This window comes from Salmo trutta, chromosome 40 (assembly GCF_901001165.1).
Source record: "Salmo trutta chromosome 40, fSalTru1.1, whole genome shotgun sequence".
Classification (NCBI taxonomy): Eukaryota; Metazoa; Chordata; class Actinopteri; order Salmoniformes; family Salmonidae; genus Salmo; species Salmo trutta.
The window spans coordinates 5,916,529-5,942,672 of NC_042996.1; the positions used below are offsets into that span (position 1 = coordinate 5,916,529).

The 26,144-nt window shown below is 47.8% G+C and overlaps 1 protein-coding gene across 1 annotated transcript in view; it reads left to right on the forward strand.

The window, feature by feature from the left end:
• The window catches only part of LOC115180120 (staphylococcal nuclease domain-containing protein 1), a 317,205-nt gene that overhangs the window by 267,051 nt on the left and 24,010 nt on the right, over positions 1 to 26,144 (forward strand). The window contains exons 20-21 of the mRNA XM_029742020.1: positions 988 to 1,269; positions 12,419 to 12,622. Coding sequence (XP_029597880.1) covers positions 988 to 1,269; positions 12,419 to 12,622 — 486 coding nt within the window. The remainder of the gene's footprint in view (positions 1 to 987; positions 1,270 to 12,418; positions 12,623 to 26,144) is intronic.

Consider the following 26,144-nt stretch of genomic DNA (forward strand, 5'->3'; position numbering starts at 1 on the left):
CACCTTTTAACCAACATTCCAATTGAAACTAAATGAAAGGAATGGATTGAAGTGGGGTTCTTCAGTCTTTTGGTCTACAGTTGTTTTGTGGCTGTGTCATCTTGGTTTTTGGAGCAAAATGTCAAAAGTAGACTGACTGCCTGAGTGTCTTGACACTGCTGTTATCAGATAGGAGGTTTGTGGAAGCGACTGGTTATCTCTAGCTATTATATCAGGGCTCTGCAGAGCAGAGAGAGGATCGTGAGTTAGCCCTCTAAGTCGGTGCACATTTAGTTTTTTGCCCAAGCACGACACAGCTGATTCAGATAACCTTCTTATCGTCATGCTGGGATCATTTGAATCAGCTGTGTAGTGCTTGGGCAAAAACCAAAACATGCACCCAGGGGGGGGGGGGGGGGGCCCAGGACCCAGTTTGAGAACCCCTGGTCTAAGAGACTTCAGTTAGACTGGCTCTCCCTTTCTCCATCTCTTTCTCAATTTCCCTCCATATCTCTCTCTCTTTGTTGATATCCCTCCATATCTCTCTCTCTCTTTGTTGATATCCCTCCATATCTCTCTCTCTCTTTGTTGATATCCCTCCATATCTCTCTCTCTCTTTGTTGATATCCCTCCATATCTCTCTCTCTCTTTGTTGATATCCCTCCATATCTCTCTCTACCTTTCTCTCTCTCTCTCTTTGTTAATATTCCTCCATATCTCTCTCTCTTTGTTGATATCCCTCTATATATCTCTCTACCTTTCTCTGTCTCTCTCTCTTTGTTGATATCCCTCCATATCTCTCTCTCTCTTTGTTGATATCCCTCCATATCTCTCTCTACCTTTCTCTCTCTCTCTCTTTGTTAATATTCCTCCATATCTCTCTCTTTGTTGATATCTCGCTCTCTCTCTCTCTCTCTCTCTCTCTTTGTTGATATCCCTCCATATCTCTCTCCTCTTTCAGACCCAGTCTTTGAATATTTGGGCTTACAGCAGTGGTCTATGTAGTAGTTAAGGGAGGTCTTTGTTTTGTGGATGAAAGAAGCTCTAATTGAGGTGAAACAGTGTTTCTGTGTTGCGCTCTTTGATTCTGTTGAGGACGCATCACATCCAAGCTCTGCATGGTGCAATAAAGGCCTGTTAAAACCTGTCTCTCTCTCTACCTCTCTACCTCCACAGAGAGAGATAGTGCCGTCCACGCGCCTGGCTGTCATTCCCCCGGCCTTCAGCACCCGGACCCTGGCTGCACAAGCCACTGAGTACACCTTCGCCTACATCCAGGTCCCACAAGACGTACGTTTTTTACACACAGACACATACATACAGTGGCTTGCGAAAGTATTCACCCCCTTGGCATTTTTCCTATTTTGTTGCCTTACAACCTGGAATTAAAATTGATTTTTTGGGGGTTTGTATCATTTGATTTACACAACATGCCTACCACTTGAAGATGCAAAATATTTTGTATTATGAAACAAACAAGAAATAAGACAAAAAAAAAAGAAAACTTGAACGTGCATAACTATTCACCCCCACCCCCCCAAAGGCAATACTTTGTAAAGCCACCTTTTGGTGCAGAAATTACAGCTGCAAGTCTCTTATGTCTCTCTATAAGCTTGGCACATCTAGCCACTGGGATTTTTGCCCATTCTTCAAGGTAAAACTGCTCCAGCTCCTTCAAGTTGGATGGGTTCCGCTGGTGTACAGCAATCTTTAAGTCATACCACAGATTCTCAATTGGATTGAGGTCTGGGCTTTGACTAGGCCATTCCAAGACATTTAAATGTTTCCCCTTAAACCACTCGAGTGTTGCTTTAGCACTATGCTTAGGGTCATTGTACTGCTAGAAGGTGAACCTCCGTCCCAGTCTCAAATCTCTGGAAGACTGAAACAGGTTTCCTTCAAGAATTTCCCTGTATTTAGCGCCATCCATCATTCCTTCAGTTCTGACCAGTTTCCCAGTCCCTGTCGATGAAAAACATCCCCACAGCATGATGCTGCCACCAACACTGTGGGGATGGTGTCCTCAGGGAGATGAGATGTTGGGTTTGCGCCAAAAATGGCGTTTTCCTTGATGGTCAAAAAGCTACATTTTAGTCTCATCTGACCAGAGTACCTTCTTCCATATGTTTGGGGAGTCTCCCACGTGTTTGCTTATTTTTTTCTTTAAGCAATGGCTTTTTTCTGGCCACTCTTCCGTAAAGCCCAGCTCTATGGAGTGTACGGCTTAAAGTGGTCCTATGGACAGATACTCCAATCTCCGCTGTGGAGCTTTGCAGCTCCTTGAGGGTTATCTTTGGTCTCTATGTTGCCTCTCTGATTAATGCCCTCCTTGCCTGGTCCGTGAGTTTTGGTGGGCGGCCCTCTCTTGGCAGGTTTGTTGTGGTGCCATATTCTTTCAATTTTTTAATAATGGATTTAATGGTGCTCCGTGGGATGTTCAAAGTTTCTGATATTTTTTATAACCAACCCTGATCTGTACTTCTCCACAACTTTGTCCCTGACCTGTTTGGAGAGCTTGCTTAGCCCCTTGCTTAGTGGTGTTGCAGACTCTGGGGCCTTTCAGAACAGATCTACACTGCTCAAAAAAATAAAGGGAACACTTAAACAACACAATGTAACTCCAAGTCAATCACACTTCTGTGAAATCAAACTGTCCACTTAGGAAGCAACACTGATTGACAATAAATTTCACATGCTGTTTTGCAAATGGAATAGACAACAGGTAGAAATTATAGGCAATTAGCAAGACACCCCCAATAAAGGAGTGGTTCTGCAGGTGGTGACCAAAGACCACTTCTCAGTTCCTATGCTTCCTGGCTGATGTTTTGGTCACATTTGAATGCTGGCGGTGCTTTCACTCTAGTGGTAGAATGAGACGGAGTCTACAACCCACACAAGTGGCTCAGGTAGTGCAGCTCATCCAGGATGGCACATCAATGCGAGCTGTGGCAAGAAACTTTGCTGTGTCTGTCAGCGTAGTGTCCAGAGCATGGAGGCGCTACCAGGAGACAGGCCAGTACATCAGGAGATGTGGAGGAGGCCGTAGGAGGGCAACAACACAGCAGCAGGACCGCTACCTCCGCCTTTGTGCAAGGAGGACCAGGAGGAGCACTGCCAGAGCCCTGCAAAATGACCTCCAGCAGGCCACAAATGTGCATGTGTCTGCTCAAACGGTATGAAACAGACTCCATGAGGGTGGTATGAGGGCCCGACGTCCACAGGTGGGGGTTGTGCTTACAGCCCAACACCGTGCAGGACGTTTGGCATTTGCCAGAGAACACCAAGATTGGCAAATTCGCCACTGGCGCCCTGTGCTCTTCACAGATGAAAGCAGGTTCACACTGAGCACATGTGACAGACGTGACAGAGTCTGGAGACGCCGTGGAGAACGTTCTGCTGCCTGCAACATCCTCCAGCATGACCGGTTTGGCGGTGGGTCAGTCATGGTGTGGGGTGGCATTTCTTTGGGGGGGCCGCACAGCCCTCCATGTGCTCGCCAGAGGTAGCCTGACTGCCATTAGGTACCGAGATGAGATCCTCAGACCCCTTGTGAGACCATATGCTGGTGCGGTTGGCCCTGGGTTCCTCCTAATGCAAGACGATGCTAGACCTCATGTGGCTGGAGTGTGTCAGCAGTTCATGCAAGAGGAAGGCATTGATGCTATGGACTGGCCCGCCCGTTCCACAGACCTGAATCCAGTTGAGCACATCTGGGACATCATGTCTCGCTCCATCCACCAACGCCACGTTGCACCACAGACTGTCCAGGAGTTGGCGGATGCTTTAGTCCAGGTCTGGGAGGAGATCCCTCAGGAGACCATCCGCCACCTCATCAGGAGCATGCCCAGGCGTTGTAGGGAGGTCATACAGGCACGTGGAGGCAACACACACTACTGAGCCTCATTTTGACTTGGTTTAACCTCTCTGGGCTAGGTGGCACCAAATCGTCCCACCTACGTAACAGCCAGTTGAATCCTGTGGCGCGATTTTCAAAACCTTTGAAATGCTATTACTTCAATTTCTCAAACATATGACTATTTTACAGCTATTTAAAGACAAGACTCTCGTTAATCTAACCACACTGTCCGATTTCAAATAGGCTTTACAACGAAAGCAAAACATTAGATTATGTCAGCAGAGTACCCAGCCAGAAATAATCAGACACCCATTTTTCAAGCTAGCATATAATGTCACAAAAACCCAGAAGACAGCTAAATGCAGCACTAACCTTTGATGATCTTCATCAGATGACAACCCTAGGACATTATGTTATACATGCATGTCTGTTCAATCAAGTTCATATTTATATCAAAAAACAGCTTTTTACATTAGCATGTGACGTTCAGAAAAAGCATACCCCCCCCGCAAACTTCCGGGGAATTTACTAACAATTTACTAAATTACTCACGATAAACGTTCACAAAAAGCATAACAATTATTTTAAGAATTATAGATACAGAACTCCTCTATGCACTCGATATGTCCGATTTTAAAATAGCTTTTCGGATGAAGCACATTTTGCAATATTCTAAGTACATAGCCCAGCCATCACGGGCTAGCTATTTAGACACCCGGCAAGTTTAGCCTTCACCAAAATCATATTTACTATAAGAAAAATGGTCTTACCTTTCCTGTTCTTCGTCAGAATGCACTCCCAGGACTTCTACTTCAATAACAAATGTAGGTTTGGTCCCAAATAATCCATCGTTATGTTCCATCAGCGACGTTTTGTTCGTGAGTTCTAGACACTATCAGAATGGTAAATCACGGTCGTGCGCATGGCTCATAACGTGACAAAAAATTTCTAAATATTCCATTACCGTACTTCGAAGCATGTCAACCGCTGTTTAAAATCAATTTTTATGCAATTTATCTCATAGAAAAGCGATAATATTCCGACCGGGAATCTGCCTGTCTGTAAATAGAGGGAAAAACAGAAAGGCGGGGGCGGCCAGTGCCCGCGCATAAGCCCTTTGTCCTCTGATAGACCACTTAGCAAAAGCGCTCGTGTGTTTCAGCCAGGGCTTTGAATTACGTCATTCAGGTTTTTCCCGGGCTCTGAGAGCCCATTGGAGCCGTGGGAAGTGTCACGTAACAGCAGAGATCCTTAGTTTTTGGAAGAGATGTCAAAGAAAGCAAATAAATGGTCAGACAGGCCACTTCCTGTAAAGGAATCTCTCAGGTTTTTGCCTGCCAAATGAGTTCTGTTATACTCAGTTCTGTTATACTGTTTATACTCACAGTATATGCATATTCTAGTTACTGGGTAGGATTAGTAACCAGATTAAATCGGGTACTTTTTTTATCCGGCCGTGTAAATACTGCCCCCTAGCCCCAACAGGTTAAGGACATTACATCAAAGTTGGATCAGCCTGTGGTGTGGTTTTCCACTTTAATTTTGAGTGTGACTGCAAATCCAGACCTCCATGGGTTGATAAATTGGATTTCCATTGATTATTTTTGTGTGATTTTGTTGTCAGCACATTCAACTATGTAAAGAAAAAAGTATTTAATAAGATTATTTCATTCATTCAGATCTAGGATGTGTTATTTTAGTGTTCCCTTTATTTTTTTGAGCAGTGTGTGTGTGTGTATATATATATATATATATATATATACACTGTCGTGTCTTTGGGTACCATTAAACTGAAGACATGTTTATCAATTAACTCCCTGTAATTATTATCACACGATTAAACTGATTAATCGTTTAATTGTAATTAACTAGGAGATCGGGGCACCAAGGAAAATATTCAGATTACAAAGTTATAATTTTCCTAATATAACTTTCCTATATTATAATACAGGCCGATTATCTTCTGGTTTAAATGGTGTATTTTACCTCGCGTCCAGTCTCATTACAAACGTCGTAAATTGTTGTATCTGCACGAACCCAGTCTTTACTAAAATCATCCATACATCAATTGTCTTAAAATCATTTATTTACTACACTAAGTAATTAACAGAAAACATACAAACAGTAATTATCGTCACAAAGGATTGGTAGAGTAATGTGCCCTAATGGTCTAAACAGGCCTGGCTGGTGTCTTGTAGAGCAATGGGTCATAAAAAGTCAGCTGAGGATGCACACCTACAGAGTTCATTAATATTAACAATTGACAATTGAACGCTCACTCATTCGGGAACAATTGCAATCAATATATATTTACGCTCAGTGTGTCGTCGGGATCCTTATTAATACATTTTATACAACCATTATGATGCAAGTCTCATCGCTGAGGCTATTATATAAACAGTTTTATGGTAATATGGCTATATTGTCTCTTCTGAGTATCACAAAATTGTACCAAGCAGACCAGTTCGTAGCTGGATTCTTCACCAATCGTCCATACCTTCTCCAGAACACAAATGTCGCTCGGTTCTCCAATTCTATGAGTTGGAAGAATTTCCTTTGTCTCTCTATGAAACATGTGGCAGGACATTCTCCTCTTAGAGTTTTTACAACCCTTTCACACAGGGCCTGGGTGGTTGGGGAAGGTAGGTTGGGGGATGGTACAAAGGGGAGGGGGTCAACTGTCCTCCCTGTACCCAAAGAGGCCAACGTCATGACAACACTGAACAGTTTCCCTGTAGAGAGCCTACTTGACATACTCAGTGTGTGTGTATATATATATATATACACTGAGTATACACAACATTAGGAACACCTTCCTAGTATTGAGTTGCACCCCATTTTGCCCTCAGAACAGCTTCAATTCATGGGGGCATGGACTCTACAAGGTGTTGAATGCATTCCACAGGGATGCTGGTCCATGTTGACTCCAATGCTTCCCACAGTTGTGTCAAGTTGGCTTGATGTCCTTTGGGTGGTGAAACATTCTTTATACACAGGGAAACTGTTGAGCGGGAAAAACCCAGCAGAGTTACACTTCTTGATACAAACAAAGGTGCGCCTGGCACCTACCATGCCATATTCAAAGGCACTTTAATGTTTTGTCTTACCCATTCACCCTCTGAATGTTACACAATGATACACTCCATGTCTCAATTGTCTCGAGGCTTAAAATCCTGATTTAACCTGTCTCCTCCCCTTCATCTACACTGATTAAAGTGGATTTAACAAGTGACATCAATAAGGGATCATGGCTTTCACCTGTATTCACCTGGTCAGTCTGTCGTGGAAAGAGCAGGTGTTCTTAATGTTTTTTATAGACTGGGTGGTTCGAGCCCTGAATGCTGATTTGGCTGACAGCCGTGGTATATCAGACCATATACCACGGGTATGACAAAACATGTATTTTTGCAGCTCTAATTATGTTGGTAACCAGTTTATAATAGCAATAAGGCACCTCAGGGTTTGTAATATATGGCCAATATATCACTGCTAAGGGCTGTATGCAGGCACTCTGTGTTGTGTTGTGTATAAGAACAGGCCTTAGCTGATATTAGCCATATACCACACCCCCTCGGGCCTTATGGCTTAAGTATGCGCAGTGTATATATACACACACACGAATAACCGGGCAGAGTGTGTTTGAGAGCCCTAGTCTTTATAATCTCTCTAGGTCTGTGTATCTGGGTGTGTCTGACTCAACAGCCTGTGTTTTTACTATGTCAAGCACTCTGAAGTGCTTTAATGTTACAGCAGTGTTGTAACTCTGTTAAAACCCGGGATTTCTCAGAAGCCCGTAATGATCTGAGTGGGGATCACATAGCTAAGATCAGAACACATGGTTTGTCTGAGTGGGGATCACATAGCTAAGATCAAAACACATGGTTTGTCTGAGTGGGGATCACATAGCTAAGATCAAAACACATGGTTTGTCTGAGTGGGGATCACATAGCTAAGATCAGAACACATGGTTTGTCTGAGTGGGGATCACATAGCTAAGATCAGAACACATGGTTTGTCTGAGTGGGGATCACATAGCTAAGATCAGAACACATGGTTTGTCTGAGTGGGGATCACATAGCTAAGATCAAAACACATGGTTTGTCTGAGTGGGGATCACATAGCTAAGATCAAAACACATGGTTTGTCTGAGTGGGGATCACATAGCTAAGATCAGAACACATGGTTTGTCTGAGTGGGGATCACATAGCTAAGATCAGAACACATGGTTTGTCTGGGTGGGGATCACATAGCTAAGATCAGAACACATGGTTTGGTCTGAACTGAAAGTGTGTTTTTACATCTAAGTGTTATGTATGTCCTAGTCTAGGATGTCTATATTTTTGTGGTTCTGTTCATGTGTGTGTGCCTGATCGTGTGTGTGTGTGTGTGTGTGTGTGCGTCCTTTTATGTGTGTGTGTGTGTGTGTGTGTCTGTCCATGCGTGTGTTTGTAATGTGTGTCCTTACCCAATATGTATATTAGTTTATTTCCGAGTGTGTCTGGGTTCAAGGTGTGTGTGCTGTCCCCTCTCCACTGAGTCAGTGTGAGGCTGCAGCAGGGTGATGTGGGCCATCTGTCCGCCCAGGCCTCAGCCTCACCTCCACTCTCTACAGCTGACACAGCTCTCTACCTCGCTCTCCTCCCTTTTCTCTCCACCTTTGTCTTTCTACCGCTCTTTCATTTGATCTGTCTTTCACCATTTCCCTGTATCTACCTCCCTCTTTATGGCTCTTTCTCTCTCTCTGTCTCTCTCTACCTCTGTTGGCTCTTTTATTTCTCTCTCTCTGTCTCTCTCTCTCTCTCTCTGTCTCTCTCTCTGTCTCTCTCTACCTCTGTTGGCTCTTTTATTTCTCTCTCTCTGTCTCTCTCTCTCTCTCTCTCTCTCTCTCTCTCTGTCTCTCTCTACCTCTGTTGGCTCTTATTTCTCTCTCTCTGTCTCTCTCTCTCTCTCTGTCTCTCTCTCTGTCTCTCTCTCTCTGTCTCTCTCTCTCTGTCTCTCTCTCTGTCTCTCTCTCTGTCTCTCTCTCTCTCTCTCTGTCTCTCTCTCTCTCTGTCTCTCTCTCTGTCTCTCTCTACCTCTGTTGGCTCCTGTTTGGTCCCTGTTTTCTTTATTCAATTCAAGGGGCTTTATTGGAATGGGAAAAATATGTTTACATTGCCAAAGCAAATGTTTTCTTTATCTCAGGGGTACTTACCCATCTTCTTTATATCCTCTCTTTCTCTCAGCTAATATTTCTCTCCTCTCTCTTCTTCTCAGTCCCTAAACCTCTGGTCAGATCTCTCTCTCTCTTCTTCTCAGTCCCTAAACCTCTGGTCAGATCTCTCTCTCTTCTTCTCAGTCCCTAAACCTCTGGTCAGATCTCTCCTCTCTTCTTCTCAGTCCCTAAACCTCTGGTCAGATCTCTCTCTCTCTCTTCTTCTCAGTCCCTAAACCTCTGGTCAGATCTCTCTCTCTCTTCTTCTCAGTCCCTAAACCTCTGGTCAGATCTCTCCTCTCTTCTTCTCAGTCCCTAAACCTCTGGTCAGATCTCTCCTCTCTCTTCTTCTCAGTCCCTAAACCTCTGGTCAGAACTCTCTCTTTTCTTCTCAGTCCCTAAACCTCTGGTCAGATCTCTCCTCTCTTCTTCTCAGTCCCTAAACCTCTGGTCAGAACTCTCTCTTTTCTTCTCAGTCCCTAAACCTCTGGTCAGATCTCTCCTCTCTTCTTCTCAGTCCCTAAACCTCTGGTCAGATCTCTTTCTTCTTCTCAGTCCCTAAACCTCTGGTCAGATCTCTCTCTCTTCTTCTCAGTCCCTAAACCTCTGGTCAGATCTCTCCTCTCTCTTCTTCTCAGTCCCTAAACCTCTGGTCAGATCTCTCTCTCTTCTTCTCAGTCCCTAAACCTCTGGTCAGATCTCTCTCTCTTCTTCTCTGTCCCTAAACCTCTGGTCAGATCTCTCTCTCTCTTTTCTTCTCAGTCCCTAAACCTCTGGTCAGATCTCTCTCTCTTCTTCTCAGTCCCTAAACCTCTGGTCAGATCTCTCTCTCTTCTTCTCAGTCCCTAAACCTCTGGTCAGATCTCTCTCTCTCTTCTTCTCAGTCCCTAAACCTCTGGTCAGATCTCTCTCTCTCTCTTTTCTTCTCAGTCCCTAAACCTCTGGTCAGATCTCTCTCTTCTTCTCAGTCCCTAAACCTCTGGTCAGATCTCTCTCTTCTTCTCAGTCCCTAAACCTCTGGTCAGATCTCTCTCTCTTTTCTTCTCAGTCCCTAAACCTCTGGTCAGATCTCTCTCTTCTTCTCAGTCCCTAAACCTCTGGTCAGATCTCTCTCTCTTTTCTTCTCAGTCCCTAAACCTCTGGTCAGATCTCTCTCTTCTTCTCAGTCCCTAAACCTCTGGTCAGATCTCTTTCTTCTTCTCAGTCCCTAAACCTCTGGTCAGATCTCTCCTCTCTCTTCTTCTCAGTCCCTAAACCTCTGGTCAGATCTCTCTCTTCTTCTCAGTCCCTAAACCTCTGGTCAGATCTCTCTCTTCTTCTCAGTCCCTAAACCTCTGGTCAGATCTCTCCTCTCTTCTTCTCAGTCCCTAAACCTCTGGTCAGATCTCTCCTCTCTCTTCTTCTCAGTCCCTAAACCTCTGGTCAGATCTCTCTCTTCTTCTCTGTCCCTAAACCTCTGGTCAGATCTCTCTCTCTCTTTTCTTCTCAGTCCCTAAACCTCTGGTCAGATCTCTCTCTCTCTTTTCTTCTCAGTCCCTAAACCTCTGGTCAGATCTCTCTCTTCTTCTCAGTCCCTAAACCTCTGGTCAGATCTCTTTCTTCTTCTCAGTCCCTAAACCTCTGGTCAGATCTCTCCTCTCTCTTCTTCTCAGTCCCTAAACCTCTGGTCAGAACTCTCCTCTCTCTTCTTCTCAGTCCCTAAACCTCTGGTCAGATCTCTCCTCTCTCTTCTTCTCAGTCCCTAAACCTCTGGTCAGATCTCTCCTCTCTCTTCTTCTCAGTCCCTAAACCTCTGGTCAGATCTCTCCTCTCTCTTCTTCTCAGTCCCTAAACCTCTGGTCAGATCTCGCTTTCTCTCCCGCTCAATCTCTCTCCTTCTCAGTCTCTCTTGCTCTCCCTCGCTCTCTCTCCCTCTCAATCTCTCCTGCTCTCCCTCTCGCTCTCTCTCCCTCTCAATCTCTCTCCCTCTCAATCTGTCTTGCTCTCTCTCTTGCTCTCTGTTTTTTTCCTCTCACCTCTCTCCCTCTCTCTCTGGGCCTGTTACTAGTGGTGACAGTGTCCTCTCTGCCCTGCCACCTGGAGTAGAGAGGATACTGCCTGGTCGCTCACTCACCTGCTGTGACTCAAACTGGCCAGTGGCCACACAGACAGAAACACACACACACACTGTCAGTCATTCACTTAGACACATTCATATTAATACATGCATATAAGTTAAACATATATAATACATTCTCCTCTGTTAGCATATATATTTTAATACATAGTTATGACCATCCACACACAGGTCCATTTCAGGCGCATGCTAGTGCTAACCCTGTTAGTGTCCTGTCCCACTCAGCAGAAGGCCCTGTTAGTGTCCTGTCCCACTCATCAGAAGGCCCTGTTAGTGTCCTGTCCCACTCAGCAGAAGGCCCTGTTAGTGTCCTGTCCCACTCAGCAGAAGGCCCTGTTACAGTGTCCTGTCCCACTCAGCAGAAGGCCCTGTTAGTGTCCTGTCCCACTCAGCAGAAGGCCCTGTTAGTGTCCTGTCCCACTCAGCAGAAGGCCCTGTTACAGTGTCCCTTCCCACTCAGCAGAAGGCCCTGTTACAGTGTCCTGTCCCACTCAGCAGAAGGCCCTGTTACAGTGTCCTGTCCCACTCAGCAGAAGGCCCTGTTACAGTGTCCTGTCCCACTCAGCAGAAGGCCCTGTTACAGTGTCCTGTCCCACTCAGCAGAAGGCCCTGTTAGTGTCCTGTCCCACTCAGCAGAAGGCCCTGTTACAGTGACCTGTCCCACTCAGCAGAAGGCCCTCATTCATATTGCATATCCCCACCCTGTCCCCTTGGCTCTCTCTCCTCCTCTCTCTTTCTCGCCCAGTCCACTTGGCTCTCTTTCTCCCTCTATCCATCTCTCTCACCAGCTCTCCCTCCCTCTCTCGCCCTGAGCTCCCCCGCGGAGTGTGTGACAAGCTGACCACAGGAAGAAGAAGAAACAAAAAGCCCCTCAGTTTTCCCCCTTGAACACTCAGCATCCCTCTCCACACACACACACAGAGACACACACCACATTCACACCCCAAGGGCAGCTTGCTCGGGTTGCCATGGAGACAGGACCAGGGCAAGAGGCATGGAGGGAGGAGGAGAGCAAGTGAGAGGGACAGAGCAAAGATGAATGGGGAATGTTGGGGTGTAGTCAATTGATCCCTGTTTTATAAAGCCATGGCAGGCGTGTCTTATTGCTCCTCAATACTCCTAATTGGCTTCCTTGTCTCGCTCTCTGAGCACAATATGAGTCCCTTTTATTAGAGGACTAAAGATTTCAGGATGAACTGTTCCGGCTCGACAGCCTTCAGCAGGGTGGCCTAACCCCTTGACCTCCCTTCTCCTCCTCTTCCTCCCCCGTTAGGAGGATGCGCGTGCTGACGTGGTGGACAGCCTGGTGCGGGACATCCAGAATACCCAGTGTCTGCTCAACGTGGAGCACAGCGGCGTCACCTGCCCCCACGTCACACTGCAGTTCGCCGACTCCAAGGACGACGTCGGCCTCAGCCTGGTCAAGGAGGGCATGGTCATGGTGGACGTGCGGAAAGAGAAGCACCTGCAGAAAATGGTAGGAAAATGGCCGCCTTGGCGGAATTCAAAGAGAAATGAAAGTTATGTTTACCTTAATTAAGTTTTCGGTTTTATAATGACTTTGTCAGGGCACTATGGCCAAACAGATGTGTTTTATGTACCAGTGCTAGCATTAGGCCAAATGTATTGGCGTTAGAGTTGAGAAAAGGTTACGCTGACATGTGCCAGACGTTTTCAGGTCATAGTGACTTTGTCAGGGCCAAAACGATAGTGGGTGACAGTGTATGTGACTGGCTGGCTGTGAAGGGTCTAGTCTATTTCAGCAAGGCTGTTAGCCTTACCCTACCATGCTAACAGGTCAGTGTTTTGTTATGAATAAGTGCTAGCATTTGGCTAAATGCTGACGTGTTTAGTAATCCAAGACCGATCTGAAGCGATGCATCTCTCCACTCCTCTCGGTAGGTCTAGTGCTCAGCAGGACAGGCCCCTCTGACGGCGGCCATTTTGTAATGTCATGAAGTGCAGCTCGTTTGCCTTCCCTCATTATGCTAATTCAGCTGGCAGACTCAAAGCCTCTCTGTAAATGAAAGATAAAGGCACAAAACTGCAATATTTATTCCTGGCGCAATTACCGCTCCTACACGCCCCGACATTACTCCACTCTGTCATTTAGGTACAAATTGGCTCACACACAAAGCCACAGAAATGGGCTCACCAGTCAGAACACAAACACTCATAAACATATGAATGCATACCAACACACACACACCACACAGAATTTTAGACTTAATCACCCTTGTTTCCCTATACCACCACTAAAGTTTTACAACCCATTGAAAGACACTTAGTCAGCCCACGTCAGTCACTAAGTAACTGTATAGTGTGTATTTGTCGCCAGGGAGCTCACCTTTGACCTCTTTGGGCCACTGAGACTGTAAACAGTATTGTGTTGAAACGACCCACTGGAACAGAGTCAGAGCAGTGATTAAAACCCAGCTGTCCACTGAAACAGGCTAATAGAGTCATGCAGTCTGAACCCAGCTGTCCACTGAAACAGGCTAATAGTCATGCAGTCTGAACCCTGCTGTCCACTGAAACAGGCTAATAGAGTCATGCAGTCTGAACCCTGCTGTCCACTGAAACAGGCTAATAGTCATGCAGTCTGAACCCTGCTGTCCACTGAAACAGGCTAATAGAGTCATGCAGTCTGAACCCTGCTGTCCACTGAAACAGGCTAATAGAGCCATGTAGTCTGAACCCTGCTGTCCACTGAAACAGGCTAATAGAGTCATGCAGTCTGAACCCTGCTGTCCACTGAAACAGGCTAATAGAGTCATGCAGTCTGAACCCTGCTGTCCACTGAAACAGGCTAATAGAGCCATGCAGTCTGAACCCTGCTGTCCACTGAAACAGGCTAATAGAGCCATGCAGTCTGAACCCTGCTGTCCACTGAAACAGGCTAATAGAGCCATGCAGTCTGAACCCTGCTGTCCACTGAAACAGGCTAATAGAGTCATGCAGTCTGAAACCTGCTGTCCACTGAAACAGGCTAATAGAGTCATGCAGTCTGAACCCTGCTGTCCACTGAAACAGGCTAATAGAGTCATGCAGTCTGAACCCAGCTGTCCATGAAACAGGCTAATAGAGTCATGCAGTCTGAACCCTGCTGTCCACTGAAACAGGCTAATAGAGTCATGCAGTCTGAACCCTGCTGTCCACTGAAACAGGCTAATAGAGTCATGCAGTCTGAACCCTGCTGTCCACTGAAACAGGCTAATAGAGTCATGCAGTCTGAACCCTGCTGTCCACTGAAACAGGCTAATAGAGTCATGCAGTCTGAACCCTGCTGTCCACTGAAACAGGCTAATAGAGTCATGTAGTCTGTCAGGCCTGTTTGTGTTATACTGGTCATGTCAGGAGACAGACCAGCTCCCTCTGAAACAATGCAGCCTGTTCAGACTGGGATGTGAAGGCTCTGGGATGTGAGGGCTCTGGGATGTGAGGGCTCTGGGATGTGAGGGCTCTGGGATGTGAGGGCTCTGGGATGTGAAGGCTCTGGGATGTGAAGACTCTGGGATGTGAGGGCTCTGGGATGTGTGGGCTCTGGGATGTGAAGGCTCTGGGATGTGTAGGCTCTGGGATGTGTAGGCTCTGGGATGTGAAGGCTCTGGGATGTGAAGGCTCTGGGATGTGAAGGCTCTGGGATGTGAAGGCTCTGGGATGTGAAGGCTCTGGGATGTGTAGGCTCTGGGATGTGTAGGCTCTGGAATGTGTAGGCTCTGGGATGTGAAGGCTCTGGGATGTGAAGGCTCTGGGATGTGAAGGCTCTGGGATGTGAAGGCTCTGGGATGTGAGGGCTCTGGGATGTGAAGGCTCTGGGATGTGAAGGCTCTGGGATGTGAGGGCTCTGGGATGTGAGGGCTCTGGGATGTGAGGGCTCTGGGATGTGAGGGCTCTGGGATGTGAAGGCTCTGGGATGTGAGGGCTCTGGGATGTGAGGGCTCTGGGATGTGAAGGCTCTGGGATGTGAGGGCTCTGGGATGTGAGGGCTCTGGGATGTGAGGGCTCTGGGATGTGAAGGCTCTGGGATGTGAAGGCTCTGGGATGTGAGGGCTCTGGGATGTGAAGACTCTGGGATGTGAAGGCTCTGGGATGTGAAGGCTCTGGGATGTGAGGGCTCTGGGATGTGAGGGCTCTGGGATGTGAAGGCTCTGGGATGTGAGGGCTCTGGGATCTGAGGGCTCTGGGATGTGAGGGCTCTGGAATGTGTAGGCTCTGGAATGTGTAGGCTCTGGGATGTGAAGGCTCTGGGATGTGAAGGCTCTGGGATGTGAGGGCTCTGGGATGTGAGGGCTCTGGGATGTGAATGCTCTGGGATGTGTGGGCTCTGGGATGTGAAGACTCTGGGATGTGAAGGCTCTGGGATGTGAGGGCTCTGGGATGTGAAGGCTCTGGGATGTGAAGGCTCTGGGATGTGAAGGCTCTGGGATGTGAAGGCTCTGGGTGCATCTCTTTCATTGCTATAGTCTAAAGTGATATAGTTTTAATAGTCTACAAGAGAGGGGGGGGGCTGAACAGGTGATTTATTTGAAGGGAAGCCGTTGTAGTCAAGCTAGGCTCTGTTTGTTTTGTGGATATGCCCTGTAGCAAATGGACAACACACTTAAGCATTGTCCATGCAATAAAGATAGACAATATTATTATAATCGTAAATGTATGCACCGGCTGCTAGTATTGTTGGAGACAAAAAGAGGGAGGTCGATAGAGGAGAGAACGACAGAGAATGGGGGGATGGATAAATAGAGAGAGAGGGATAGAGATATAGAGAGAGGAGAAAATAATGGAGAGAGTGATAGATATAGAGAGGAGAAAATAATGGAGAGAGTGATAAATATAGAGAGAGGAGAAAATAATGGAGAGAGTGAGAGTGATAGATATAGAGAGAGGAGAAAATAATGGAGAGAGTGAGAGTGATAGATATAGAGAGAGAGGAGAAAATAATGGAGAGTGAGAGTGATATAGAGAGAGGAGAAAATAATGGAGAGAGTGATAGATATAGAGAGAGAGAGGAGAAAATAATGGAGAGAGTGATAGATATAGAGAGAGAGAGGAGAAAATAATGGAGAGAGTGATAGATATAGAGAGAGAGAGGAGAAAATAATGGAGAGAGTGATAGATATAGAGAGAGAGAGGAGAAAATAATGGAGAGAGTGAGAGTGATAGAGAGGAGAAAATAATGGAGAGAGTGATAGATATAGAGAGAGGAGAAAATAATGGAGAGAGTGATAGATATAGAGAGAGAGAGGAGAAAATAATGGAGAGAGTGATAGATATAGAGAGAGAGGAGAAAATAATGGAGAGAGTGAGAGTGATAGATATAGAGAGAGAGAGGAGAAAATAATGGAGAGAGTGATAGATATATAGAGACAGAGGAGAAAATAATGGAGAGAGTGATAGATATAGAGAGAGAGAGGAGAAAATAATGGAGAGAGTGAGAGTGATAGATATAGAGAGAGAGGAGAAAAAAATGGAGAGAGGGATAGATATATAGAGAGAGAGGAGAAAATAATGGAGAGAGAGAGAGGAGAAAATAATGGAGAGAGGGATAGATATAGAGAGAGAGAAGGCGGGAGCCAGCCAGAGGAGGTGTGGAGGGGAAGATAAAGAGCTGAGATAGAGACAGTGTGTTCTGAGTCAGGCGCAGTAAAACCAGGCATGCATCACTGCAGGGCCAGAGTGGCTAACTTTAAGAGCCTCCCAACACAGAGGACCAACCTAGCTGAAGGGCCCACACACGTTATTGTATAGGCTAGTTGTCGCTTAGTATTCGGCCTACACAGTAATACATAGAAATGATGTTATTATATGAAGGTGGTTGATATTACCATAGAAATAGTAAATGTAAAAATAGGATTACCGTTCTATGGATATTACATGAATACATAGTGATGACATGACATAGACATATGTATATTCACAGGTATTACATTTGAAATGAGAGGATAGTAGGTTATTGCAGCATCAAAAGAGCTGCCTGTTTGCTTTAGTGCAGTCAGGGATCTGGCGTACATCTCAGGTGTATTGCATTGGCTAATGTGTGATCAAATGAACGTTACTGTCCTGCATATTGTCAATGATTAATGACACAGCATCGGCTTATGGTTTATTACATACAAACACATATTGCTGGAGCTGGTATTCATTCAGACTGGATCACACACTCCTGTCACACATCATGTGTACACACACAGTATCTTACTGAGCTAATATTCATTCAGACTGGATCACACACTCCTGTCACACATCATGTGTACACACACAGTATCTTACTGAGCTAATATTCATTCAGACTGGATCACACACTCCTGTCACGCATCATGTGTACACACACAGTATCTTACTGAGCTAATATTCATTCAGACTGGATCACACACTCCTGTCACACATCATGTGTACACACACAGTATCTTACTGAGCTAATATTCATTCAGACTGGATCACACACTCCTGTCACACATCATGTGTACACACACAGTATCTTACTGAGCTAATATTCATTCAGACTGGATCACACACTCCTGTCACACATCATGTGTACACACACAGTATCTTACTGAGCTAATATTCATTCAGACTGGATCACACACTCCTGTCACACATCATGTGTACACACACATTATCTTACTGAGCTAATATTCATTCAGACTGGATCACACACTCCTGTCACACATCATGTGTACACACACAGTATCTTACTGAGCTAATATTCATTCAGACTGGATCACACACTCCTGTCACGCATCATGTGTACACACACATTATCTTACTGAGCTAATATTCATTCAGACTGGATCACACACTCCTGTCACACATCATGTGTACACACACAGTATCTTACTGAGCTAATATTCATTCAGACTGGATCACACACTCCTGTCACGCATCATGTGTACACACACATCTTACTGAGCTAATATTCATTCAGACTGGATCACACACTCCTGTCACACATCATGTGTACACACACAGTATCTTACTGAGCTAATATTCATTCAGACTGGATCACACACTCCTGTCACACATCATGTGATCACACACATTATCTTACTGAGCTAATATTCATTCAGACTGGATCACACACTCCTGTCACACATCATGTGTACACACACAGTATCTTACTGAGCTAATATTCATTCAGACTGGATCAAACACTACTGTTAGTACTGTAGTAGAGCTCAACAGTGTATCTAGATAGTACATCCCCCTCCCAAGCTACTCTACTGTCAGGTGGAGATAGTACATCCCCCTCCCAAGCTACTCTACTGTCGGGTGGAGATAGTACATCCCCCTCCCAAGCTACTCTACTGTCGGGTGGAGATAGTACATCCCCCTCCCAAGCTACTCTACTGTCGGGTGGAGATAGTACATCACCCTCCCAAGCTACTCTACTGTCGGGTGGAGATAGTACATCCCCCTCCCAAGCTACTCTACTGTCGGGTGGAGATAGTACATCCCCCTCCCAAGCTACTCTACTGTCGGGTGGAGATAGTATATTACCCTCCCAAGCTACTCTACTGTCGGGTGGAGATAGTACATCCCCCTCCCAAGCTACTCTACTGTCGGGTGGAGAGTGTGTCAGGCTGAAGAGCAGGTGAATGCAGACAGGAGGCAGTCTGTATGAACTGCTGAGCTCTCTCCTTTCATATCCTGAAATGAGTCAGGAACTCCCCATAGAACTCACTAACTCCAACAGCTTTGGCAGGGCCGACGGCTGGGCCTCCCCCTTAGCCTGACACACACACACTATCGCACACACACACTATCGCACACACACTCAGACACACATACATACACACACTTCCTCCGCCGGTCATTGCCTCAGAGCCTTAAACCATGTGGTGTGTGGTGGGGTGATGGAGAACATGCCTTCTCCTCCTCTCTCCCCTCCTGTATCCCCCTCTCTCTCAAGCCTTCGCCCCTCAGGCAGGCTGGCATGGAAGGCCATCTTTAGGGAGAGCCCTGGCACTAACCCCCCCTCCCTACTCTGTCGGGCTAGAGTGGCACTCTGCCACCCCTGGCACACCGCCACCCGCACACTGAGCACTCACTCACTCCTCCCATCCCTTTTAATGTCTCTCTCCCTCCCTCTTTCCATTTGCTCTCCCTCCCTCTCTCTCCATCCATCACTCCTATGCTCACCTTCTCCCTGCCCCTCCTTCCATCTTCCCCTGTCTCTCGCTCGACCTTTTCCTTCTCATCCCTCTCTCTTCTCCCAGTCCTGTCTCCTTCCATCTCTCTCTTCTCCTAGTTCTGTCGCTCCTTCTCATCCATCCCTCTCTCTTCTCCTAGTCCTGTCTCTCCTTCCATCCCTCTCTCTCTCTTCTAGTCCTGTCTCTCCTTCCATCCCTGTCTCTCTTCTCCTAGTCCTGTCTCTCCTTCCATCCCCCTCTCTCTTCTCCTAGTCCTGTCTCTCCTTCATCCCTCTCTCTTCTCCTAGTCCTGTCTCTCCTTCCATCCCTCTCTCTCTTCTCCTAGTCCTGTCTCTCCTTCCATCCCTCTCTCTTCTCCTAGTCCTGTCTCTCCTTCCATCCCTCTCTCTCTTCTCCTAGTCCTGTCTCTCCTTCCATCCCTGTCTCTCTTCTCCTAGTCCTGTCTCCTTCCATCCCTCTCTCTCTCTTCTAGTCCTGTCTCTCCTTCCATCCCCCTCTCTCTTCTCCTAGTCCTGTCTCTCCTTCCATCCCTGTCTCTCTTCTCCTAGTCCTGTCTCTCCTTCCATCCCTGTCTCTCTTCTCCTAGTCCTGTCTCTCCTTCCATCCCTCTCTCTTCTCCTAGTCCTGTCTCTCCTTCCATCCCTCTCTCTTCTCCTAGTCCTGTCTCTCCTTCCATCCCTCTCTCTTCTCCTAGTCCTGTCTCTCCTTCCATCCCTCTCTCTCTTCTCCTAGTCCTGTCTCCTTCCATCCCCCTCTCTCTTCTCCTAGTCCTGTCTCTCCTTCCATCCCCCTCTCTCTTCTCCTAGTCCTGTCTCTCCTTCCATCCCTCTCTCTCTTCTCCTAGTCCTGTCTCTCCTTCCATCCCTCTCTCTTCTCCTAGTCCTGTCTCTCCTTCCATCCCTGTCTCTCTTCTCCTAGTCCTGTCTCTCCTTCCATCCCTGTCTCTCTTCTCCTAGTCCTGTCTCTCCTTCCATCACTCTCTCTTCTCCTAGTCCTGTCTCTCCTTCCATCCCTCTCTCTTCTCCTAGTCCTGTCTCTCCTTCCATCCCTCTCTCTTCTCCTAGTCCTGTCTCTCCTTCCATCCCTCTCTCTCTTCTCCTAGTCCTGTCTCTCCTTCCATCCCTCTCTCTTCTCCTAGTCCTGTCTCTCCTTCCATCCCTGTCTCTCTTCTCCTAGTCCTGTCTCTCCTTCCATCCCTCTCTCTCTTCTCCTAGTCCTGTCTCTCCTTCCATCCCTGTCTCTCTTCTCCTAGTCCTGTCTCTCCTTCCATCCCCCTCTCTCTTCTCCTAGTCCTGTCTCTCCTTCTATCCCTCTCTCTCTTCTCCTAGTCCTGTCTCTCCTTCCATCCCTCTCTCTCTTCTCCTAGTCCTGTCTCTCCTTCCATCCCCCTCTCTCTTCTCCTAGTCCTGTCTCCTTCTATCCCTCTCTCTCTTCTCCTAGTCCTGTCTCTCCTTCCATCCCTCTCTATCTTCTCCTAGTCCTGTCTCTCCTTCCATCCCTGTCTCTCTTCTCCTAGTCCTGTCTCTCCTTCCATCCCCCTCTCTCTTCTCCTAGTCCTGTCTCTCCTTCCATCCCTCTCTCTCTTCTCCTAGTCCTGTCTCTCCTTCCATCCCCCTCTCTCTTCTCCTAGTCCTGTCTCTCCTTCCATCCCTCTCTCTCTTCTCCTAGTCCTGTCTCTCCTTCCATCCCCCTCTCTCTTCTCCTAGTCCTGTCTCTCCTTCCATCCCTGTCTCTCTTCTCCTAGTCCTGTCTCTCCTTCCATCCCCCTCTCTCTTCTCCTAGTCCTGTCTCTCCTTCCATCCCTCTCTCTCTTCTCCTAGTCCTGTCTCTCCTTCCATCCCCCTCTCTCTTCTCCTAGTCCTGTCTCTCCTTCCATCCCTGTCTCTCTTCTCCTAGTCCTGTCTCCTTCCATCCCCCTCTCTCTTCTCCTAGTCCTGTCTCTCCTTCCATCCCTCTCTCTCTTCTCCTAGTCCTGTCTCTCCTTCCATCCCTCTCTCTCTCTCTTCTCCTAGTCCTGTCTCTCCTTCCATCCCTCTCTCTTCTCCTAGTCCTGTCTCTCCTTCCATCCCTCTCTCTCTTCTCCTAGTCCTGTCTCTCCTTCCATCCCTGTCTCTCTTCTCCTAGTCCTGTCTCTCCTTCCATCCCCTCTCTCTTCTCCTAGTCCTGTCTCTCCTTCCATCCCTGTCTCTCTTCTCCTAGTCCTGTCTCTCCTTCCATCCCTCTCTCTCTTCTCCTAGTCCTGTCTCTCCTTCCATCCCCCTCTCTCTTCTCCTAGTCCTGTCTCTCCTTCCATCCCTCTCTCTTCTCCTAGTCCTGTCTCTCCTTCCATCCCTCTCTCTCTTCTCCTAGTCCTGTCTCTCCTTCCATCCCTGTCTCTCTTCTCCTAGTCCTGTCTCTCCTTCCATCCCCCTCTCTCTTCTCCTAGTCCTGTCTCTCCTTCCATCCCTGTCTCTCTTCTCCTAGTCCTGTCTCTCCTTCCATCCCTCTCTCTTCTCCTAGTCCTGTCTCTCCTTCCATCCCCCTCTCTCTTCTCCTAGTCCTGTCTCCTTCCATCCCTCTCTCTCTTCTCCTAGTCCTGTCTCTCCTTCCATCCCTCTCTCTCTTCTCCTAGTCCTGTCTCTCCTTCCATCCCTCTCTCTCTTCTCCTAGTCCTGTCTCTCCTTCCATCCCTGTCTCTCTTCTCCTAGTCATGTCTCTCCTTCCATCCCCCTCTCTCTTCTCCTAGTCCTGTCTCTCCTTCCATCCCTCTCTCTTCTCCTAGTCCTGTCTCTCCTTCCATCCCTGTCTCTCTTCTCCTAGTCCTGTCTCTCCTTCCATCCCTCTCTCTTCTCCTAGTCCTGTCTCTCCTTCCATCCCTGTCTCTCTTCTCCTAGTCCTGTCTCTCCTTCCATCCCTCTCTCTTCTCCTAGTCCTGTCTCTCCTTCCATCCCTCTCTCTTCTCCTAGTCCTGTCTCTCCTTCCATCCCTGTCTCTCTTCTCCTAGTCCTGTCTCTCCTTCCATCCCTGTCTCTCTTCTCCTAGTCCTGTCTCCTTCCATCCCTCATGTTTCTCCTTCTCATCCCTCTTTCGCTCCTCATCCCTCTTTCGCTCCTCATCCCTCTTTCGCTCTTCATCCTGTCTATCTCACTTAGCCCAAAGTGAGGTTGCGCACAGCAATATGGGAAGGCAAGGTGCTAGCATCCAGAATTTGCATGAATTTGCATGTCTTTGAGAGCAACCGCCATGATGAATTCTAATCCACAGGAATGAAAGTAAACGCGGTGGATCAGACCTTTCATTCTAAATGAGATGTGATTTAAATGCTGTTAATGCTGATTATTTCCGCTCTGCCTTAGCCCAACCCTGGCCTCTCTCCTCTCTCTCATTCCCCCTCCCACATTCTGCTTCATGCCTCCCTTTGATAACATTATTCCATGGGGGGGGGGGTGTATATGTTGAGGCGGGGAAAGGTGTGTGGCGGGGAAAGGTGTGTGTGTGTGGCGGGGAAAGGTGTGTGTGTGGCGGGGAAAGGTGTGTGTGTGGCGGGGAAAGGTGTGTGTGTGGCGGGGAAAGGTGTGTGTGTGGCGGGGAAAGGTGTGTGTGTGGCGGGGAAAGGTGTGTGTGGAGGGGAAAGGTGTTTGGCGGGGAAAGGTGTGTGGCGGAGAAAGGTGTGTGGCTGCTATAGTAAAGACATCAGTCTCTCCTCTGTGTTGCCGTAACCACCACATTTAACAATGGAAAGGTGACTGGGAACATGGACATGTACAAACAGACCAGCTATGACCTCCGTAAGGCTCCATAAGGCAGTCATAGAGGCAAAACGGCAGTACAGGGACAAAGTGGAATCAATTCAAGGGCTCAGACACGAGACGAACTGTATGTGGCAGGGACCTTAGACAATCACGAATTATAGATACTGACGGCTCCAGCTGCCAAGCTCCGTCCATGGGCAAACCAGCCGACTGGAGTGTTTATGGACATATTGATTCTCTCCATATCCCAGTCCATTATCCCCACTTGCTTCAAGATGTCCACCATTGTTTTTGTGCCCAAGAAAGGAAAGGTAACTCAACAAAATGACTATTGCCCCGTAACACTCATCTCTGTCATCATGAAGTGCTTTGAGAGGCTAGTTAAGGATCATATCACCTCCACCTTTCCGTCACCCTAGACCCACTACAATTCACATATTGCCCCAATGTAAGAATGTCAGAATGCTGTTCATTGACTACAGCTCAGCCTTTAACACCATAGTGCCCTCCAAGCTCATCACTAAGCTCAGGGCCCTGGTCCTCCATGTTGAACTGGGTCCTGGACTTCCTGACGGGCTGCCCCCAAGTGGTGAAGGTAGGCAACAACACCTCTGCCACACTGATCCTCAACATGGGGCCCCCACAGGGGTTCATACTCAGCCCCCTCCTGTACTCCCTGATGACTGCCTGGATGACTGCCTGGCCACGCACGTCTCCAACTCAACAATGACGAGACAGCCTAGAGGGAGGAGGTGAGAGCCCTGGTGGAGTGGTGCCAGGAAAATAACCTCTACCCTCAACGTCAACAAAACTAAGGAGTTGATCGTGGACTACAGCAGACAGCAGAGAGAGCACCTGAAGTGGTCCCTTCACACATTCAGTGCGGTAAAGAATGCGTAACAGCGCCTTCTTAACTTCAGGAGGCTGAAGACATCCGGCTTGGCCCCTAAGAACCTCACAAACTTCTACAGATGCACCATTGAGAGCATCCTGTCAGGCTGTGTCACTGTAGCTGTTTCATCGTCTGCAACCACAGGGTTGTCTAGACGGTGCTGCGGTCAGCCCAACGCATCATCAGGGCACACTGCCTGCCCTCCAGGACATCTACAGCACCCAGTGTCACAGGAAGGCCAAGAAGATCATCAAGAAGATCATCAAGGCCACCCGAGCCACGGTCTGTTCACCCCGCTAAACTCTAGGAGGAGGAAACAGTACAGGTGCATCAAAGCTGGGACCGAGAGACTGAAAAACAGCTTCTATCTCCAGGCCATCAGACTGATAAATAGTCACCACTAGCCGGCCTTTGCCCAGGACCCTGGCCTGAATCTTAGACACTGTCACTAGCCAGCTAACAGCCGGTACTCTACCCTTTACCTTAGAGACTGCTTTACCCTATGCTGTACATAGTTAATGAACATTATATATATATATATATATATAGTGGGTAAATCAGTATGTAAAACATTAAATATATATATACTGTATATATTACTGTATTGTAGTCATGGCTCATCCTATATAACTACTGCTGTACACAACTTTTCTATTCATATACTGTCCATACTGTCTCCACACACATCATATATACTGTATATATACATATTTATAACTTTACTCGTTCTGATATTTCATAATTTCTTTCTTTTTACAAGGTACTATTGCTTCACTGTTGGAGCTAGAAAGACAAGCATTTTGATACACCTGTGATAACATCTGCAAATGTACGAGACCAATAATCTTTTTGATTTGAGTAGACCCATCCCTTTAACTACCAGACCCGTCCCCATAACTACCAGACCCATAGCTACCAGACCCGTCCCCATAACTACCAGACCCGTCCCCATAACTACCAGACCCATAGCTACCAGACCCGTCCCCATAACTACCAGACCCATCCCTTTAACTACCAGACCCGTCCCCATAACTACCAGACCCGTCCCCATAACTGCCAGACCCGTCCCCATAACTACCAGACCCGTCCCCATAACTACCAGACCCGTCCCCATAACTACCAGACCCGTCCCCATAACTACCGGACCCATAGCTACCAGACCCGTCCCCATAACTGCCAGACCCGTCCCCATAACTACCAGACCCGTCCCCATAACTACCAGACCCGTCCCCATAACTACCAGACCCGTCCCCATAACTACCAGACCCATAGCTACCAGACCCGTCCCCATAACTGCCAGACCCGTCCCCATAACTGCCAGACCCATAGCTACCAGACCCGTCCCCATAACTGCCAGACCCGTCCCCATAACTGCCAGACCCGTCCCCATAACTGCCAGACCCGTCCCCATAACTGCCAGACCCGTCCCCATAACTGCCAGACCCGTCCCCATACCTGCCAGACCCGTCCCCATAGCTGCCAGACTCATAGCTACCAGACCCGTCCCCATAACTACCAGACCCGTCCCCATAGCTGCCAGACCCGTCCCCATAGCTGCCAGACCCGTCCCCATAGCTGCCAGACCCGTCCCCATAGCTGCCAGACCCGTCCCCATAGCTGCCAGACCCGTCCCCATAGCTGCCAGACCCGTCCCCATAACTGCCAGACCCATAGCTACCAGACCCATAGCTGCCAGACCCGTCCCCATAACTACCAGACCCATAGCTACCAGACCCATAGCTACCAGACCCGTCCCCATAACTGCCAGACCCGTCCCCATAACTGCCAGACCCGTCCCCATAACTACCAGACCCATAGCTACCAGACCCGTCCCCATAACTGCCAGACCCGTCCCCATAACTGCCAGACCCATAGCTACCAGACCCGTCCCCATAACTGCCAGACCCATCCCCATAGCTACCAGACCCGTCCCCATAACTGCCAGACCCGTCCCCATAACTGCCAGACCCGTCCCCATAACTGCCAGACCCGTCCCCATAACTGCCAGACCCGTCCCCATAGCTACCAGACCCGTCCCCATAGCTACCAGACCCGTCCCCATAGCTACCAGACCCATCCCCATAACTGCCAGACCCGTCCCCATAACTGCCAGACCCGTCCCCATAACTACCAGACCCGTCCCCATAGCTTCCAGACCCGTCCCCATAGCTGCCAGACCCGTCCCCATAACTACCAGACCCATAGCTACCAGACCCGTCCCCATAA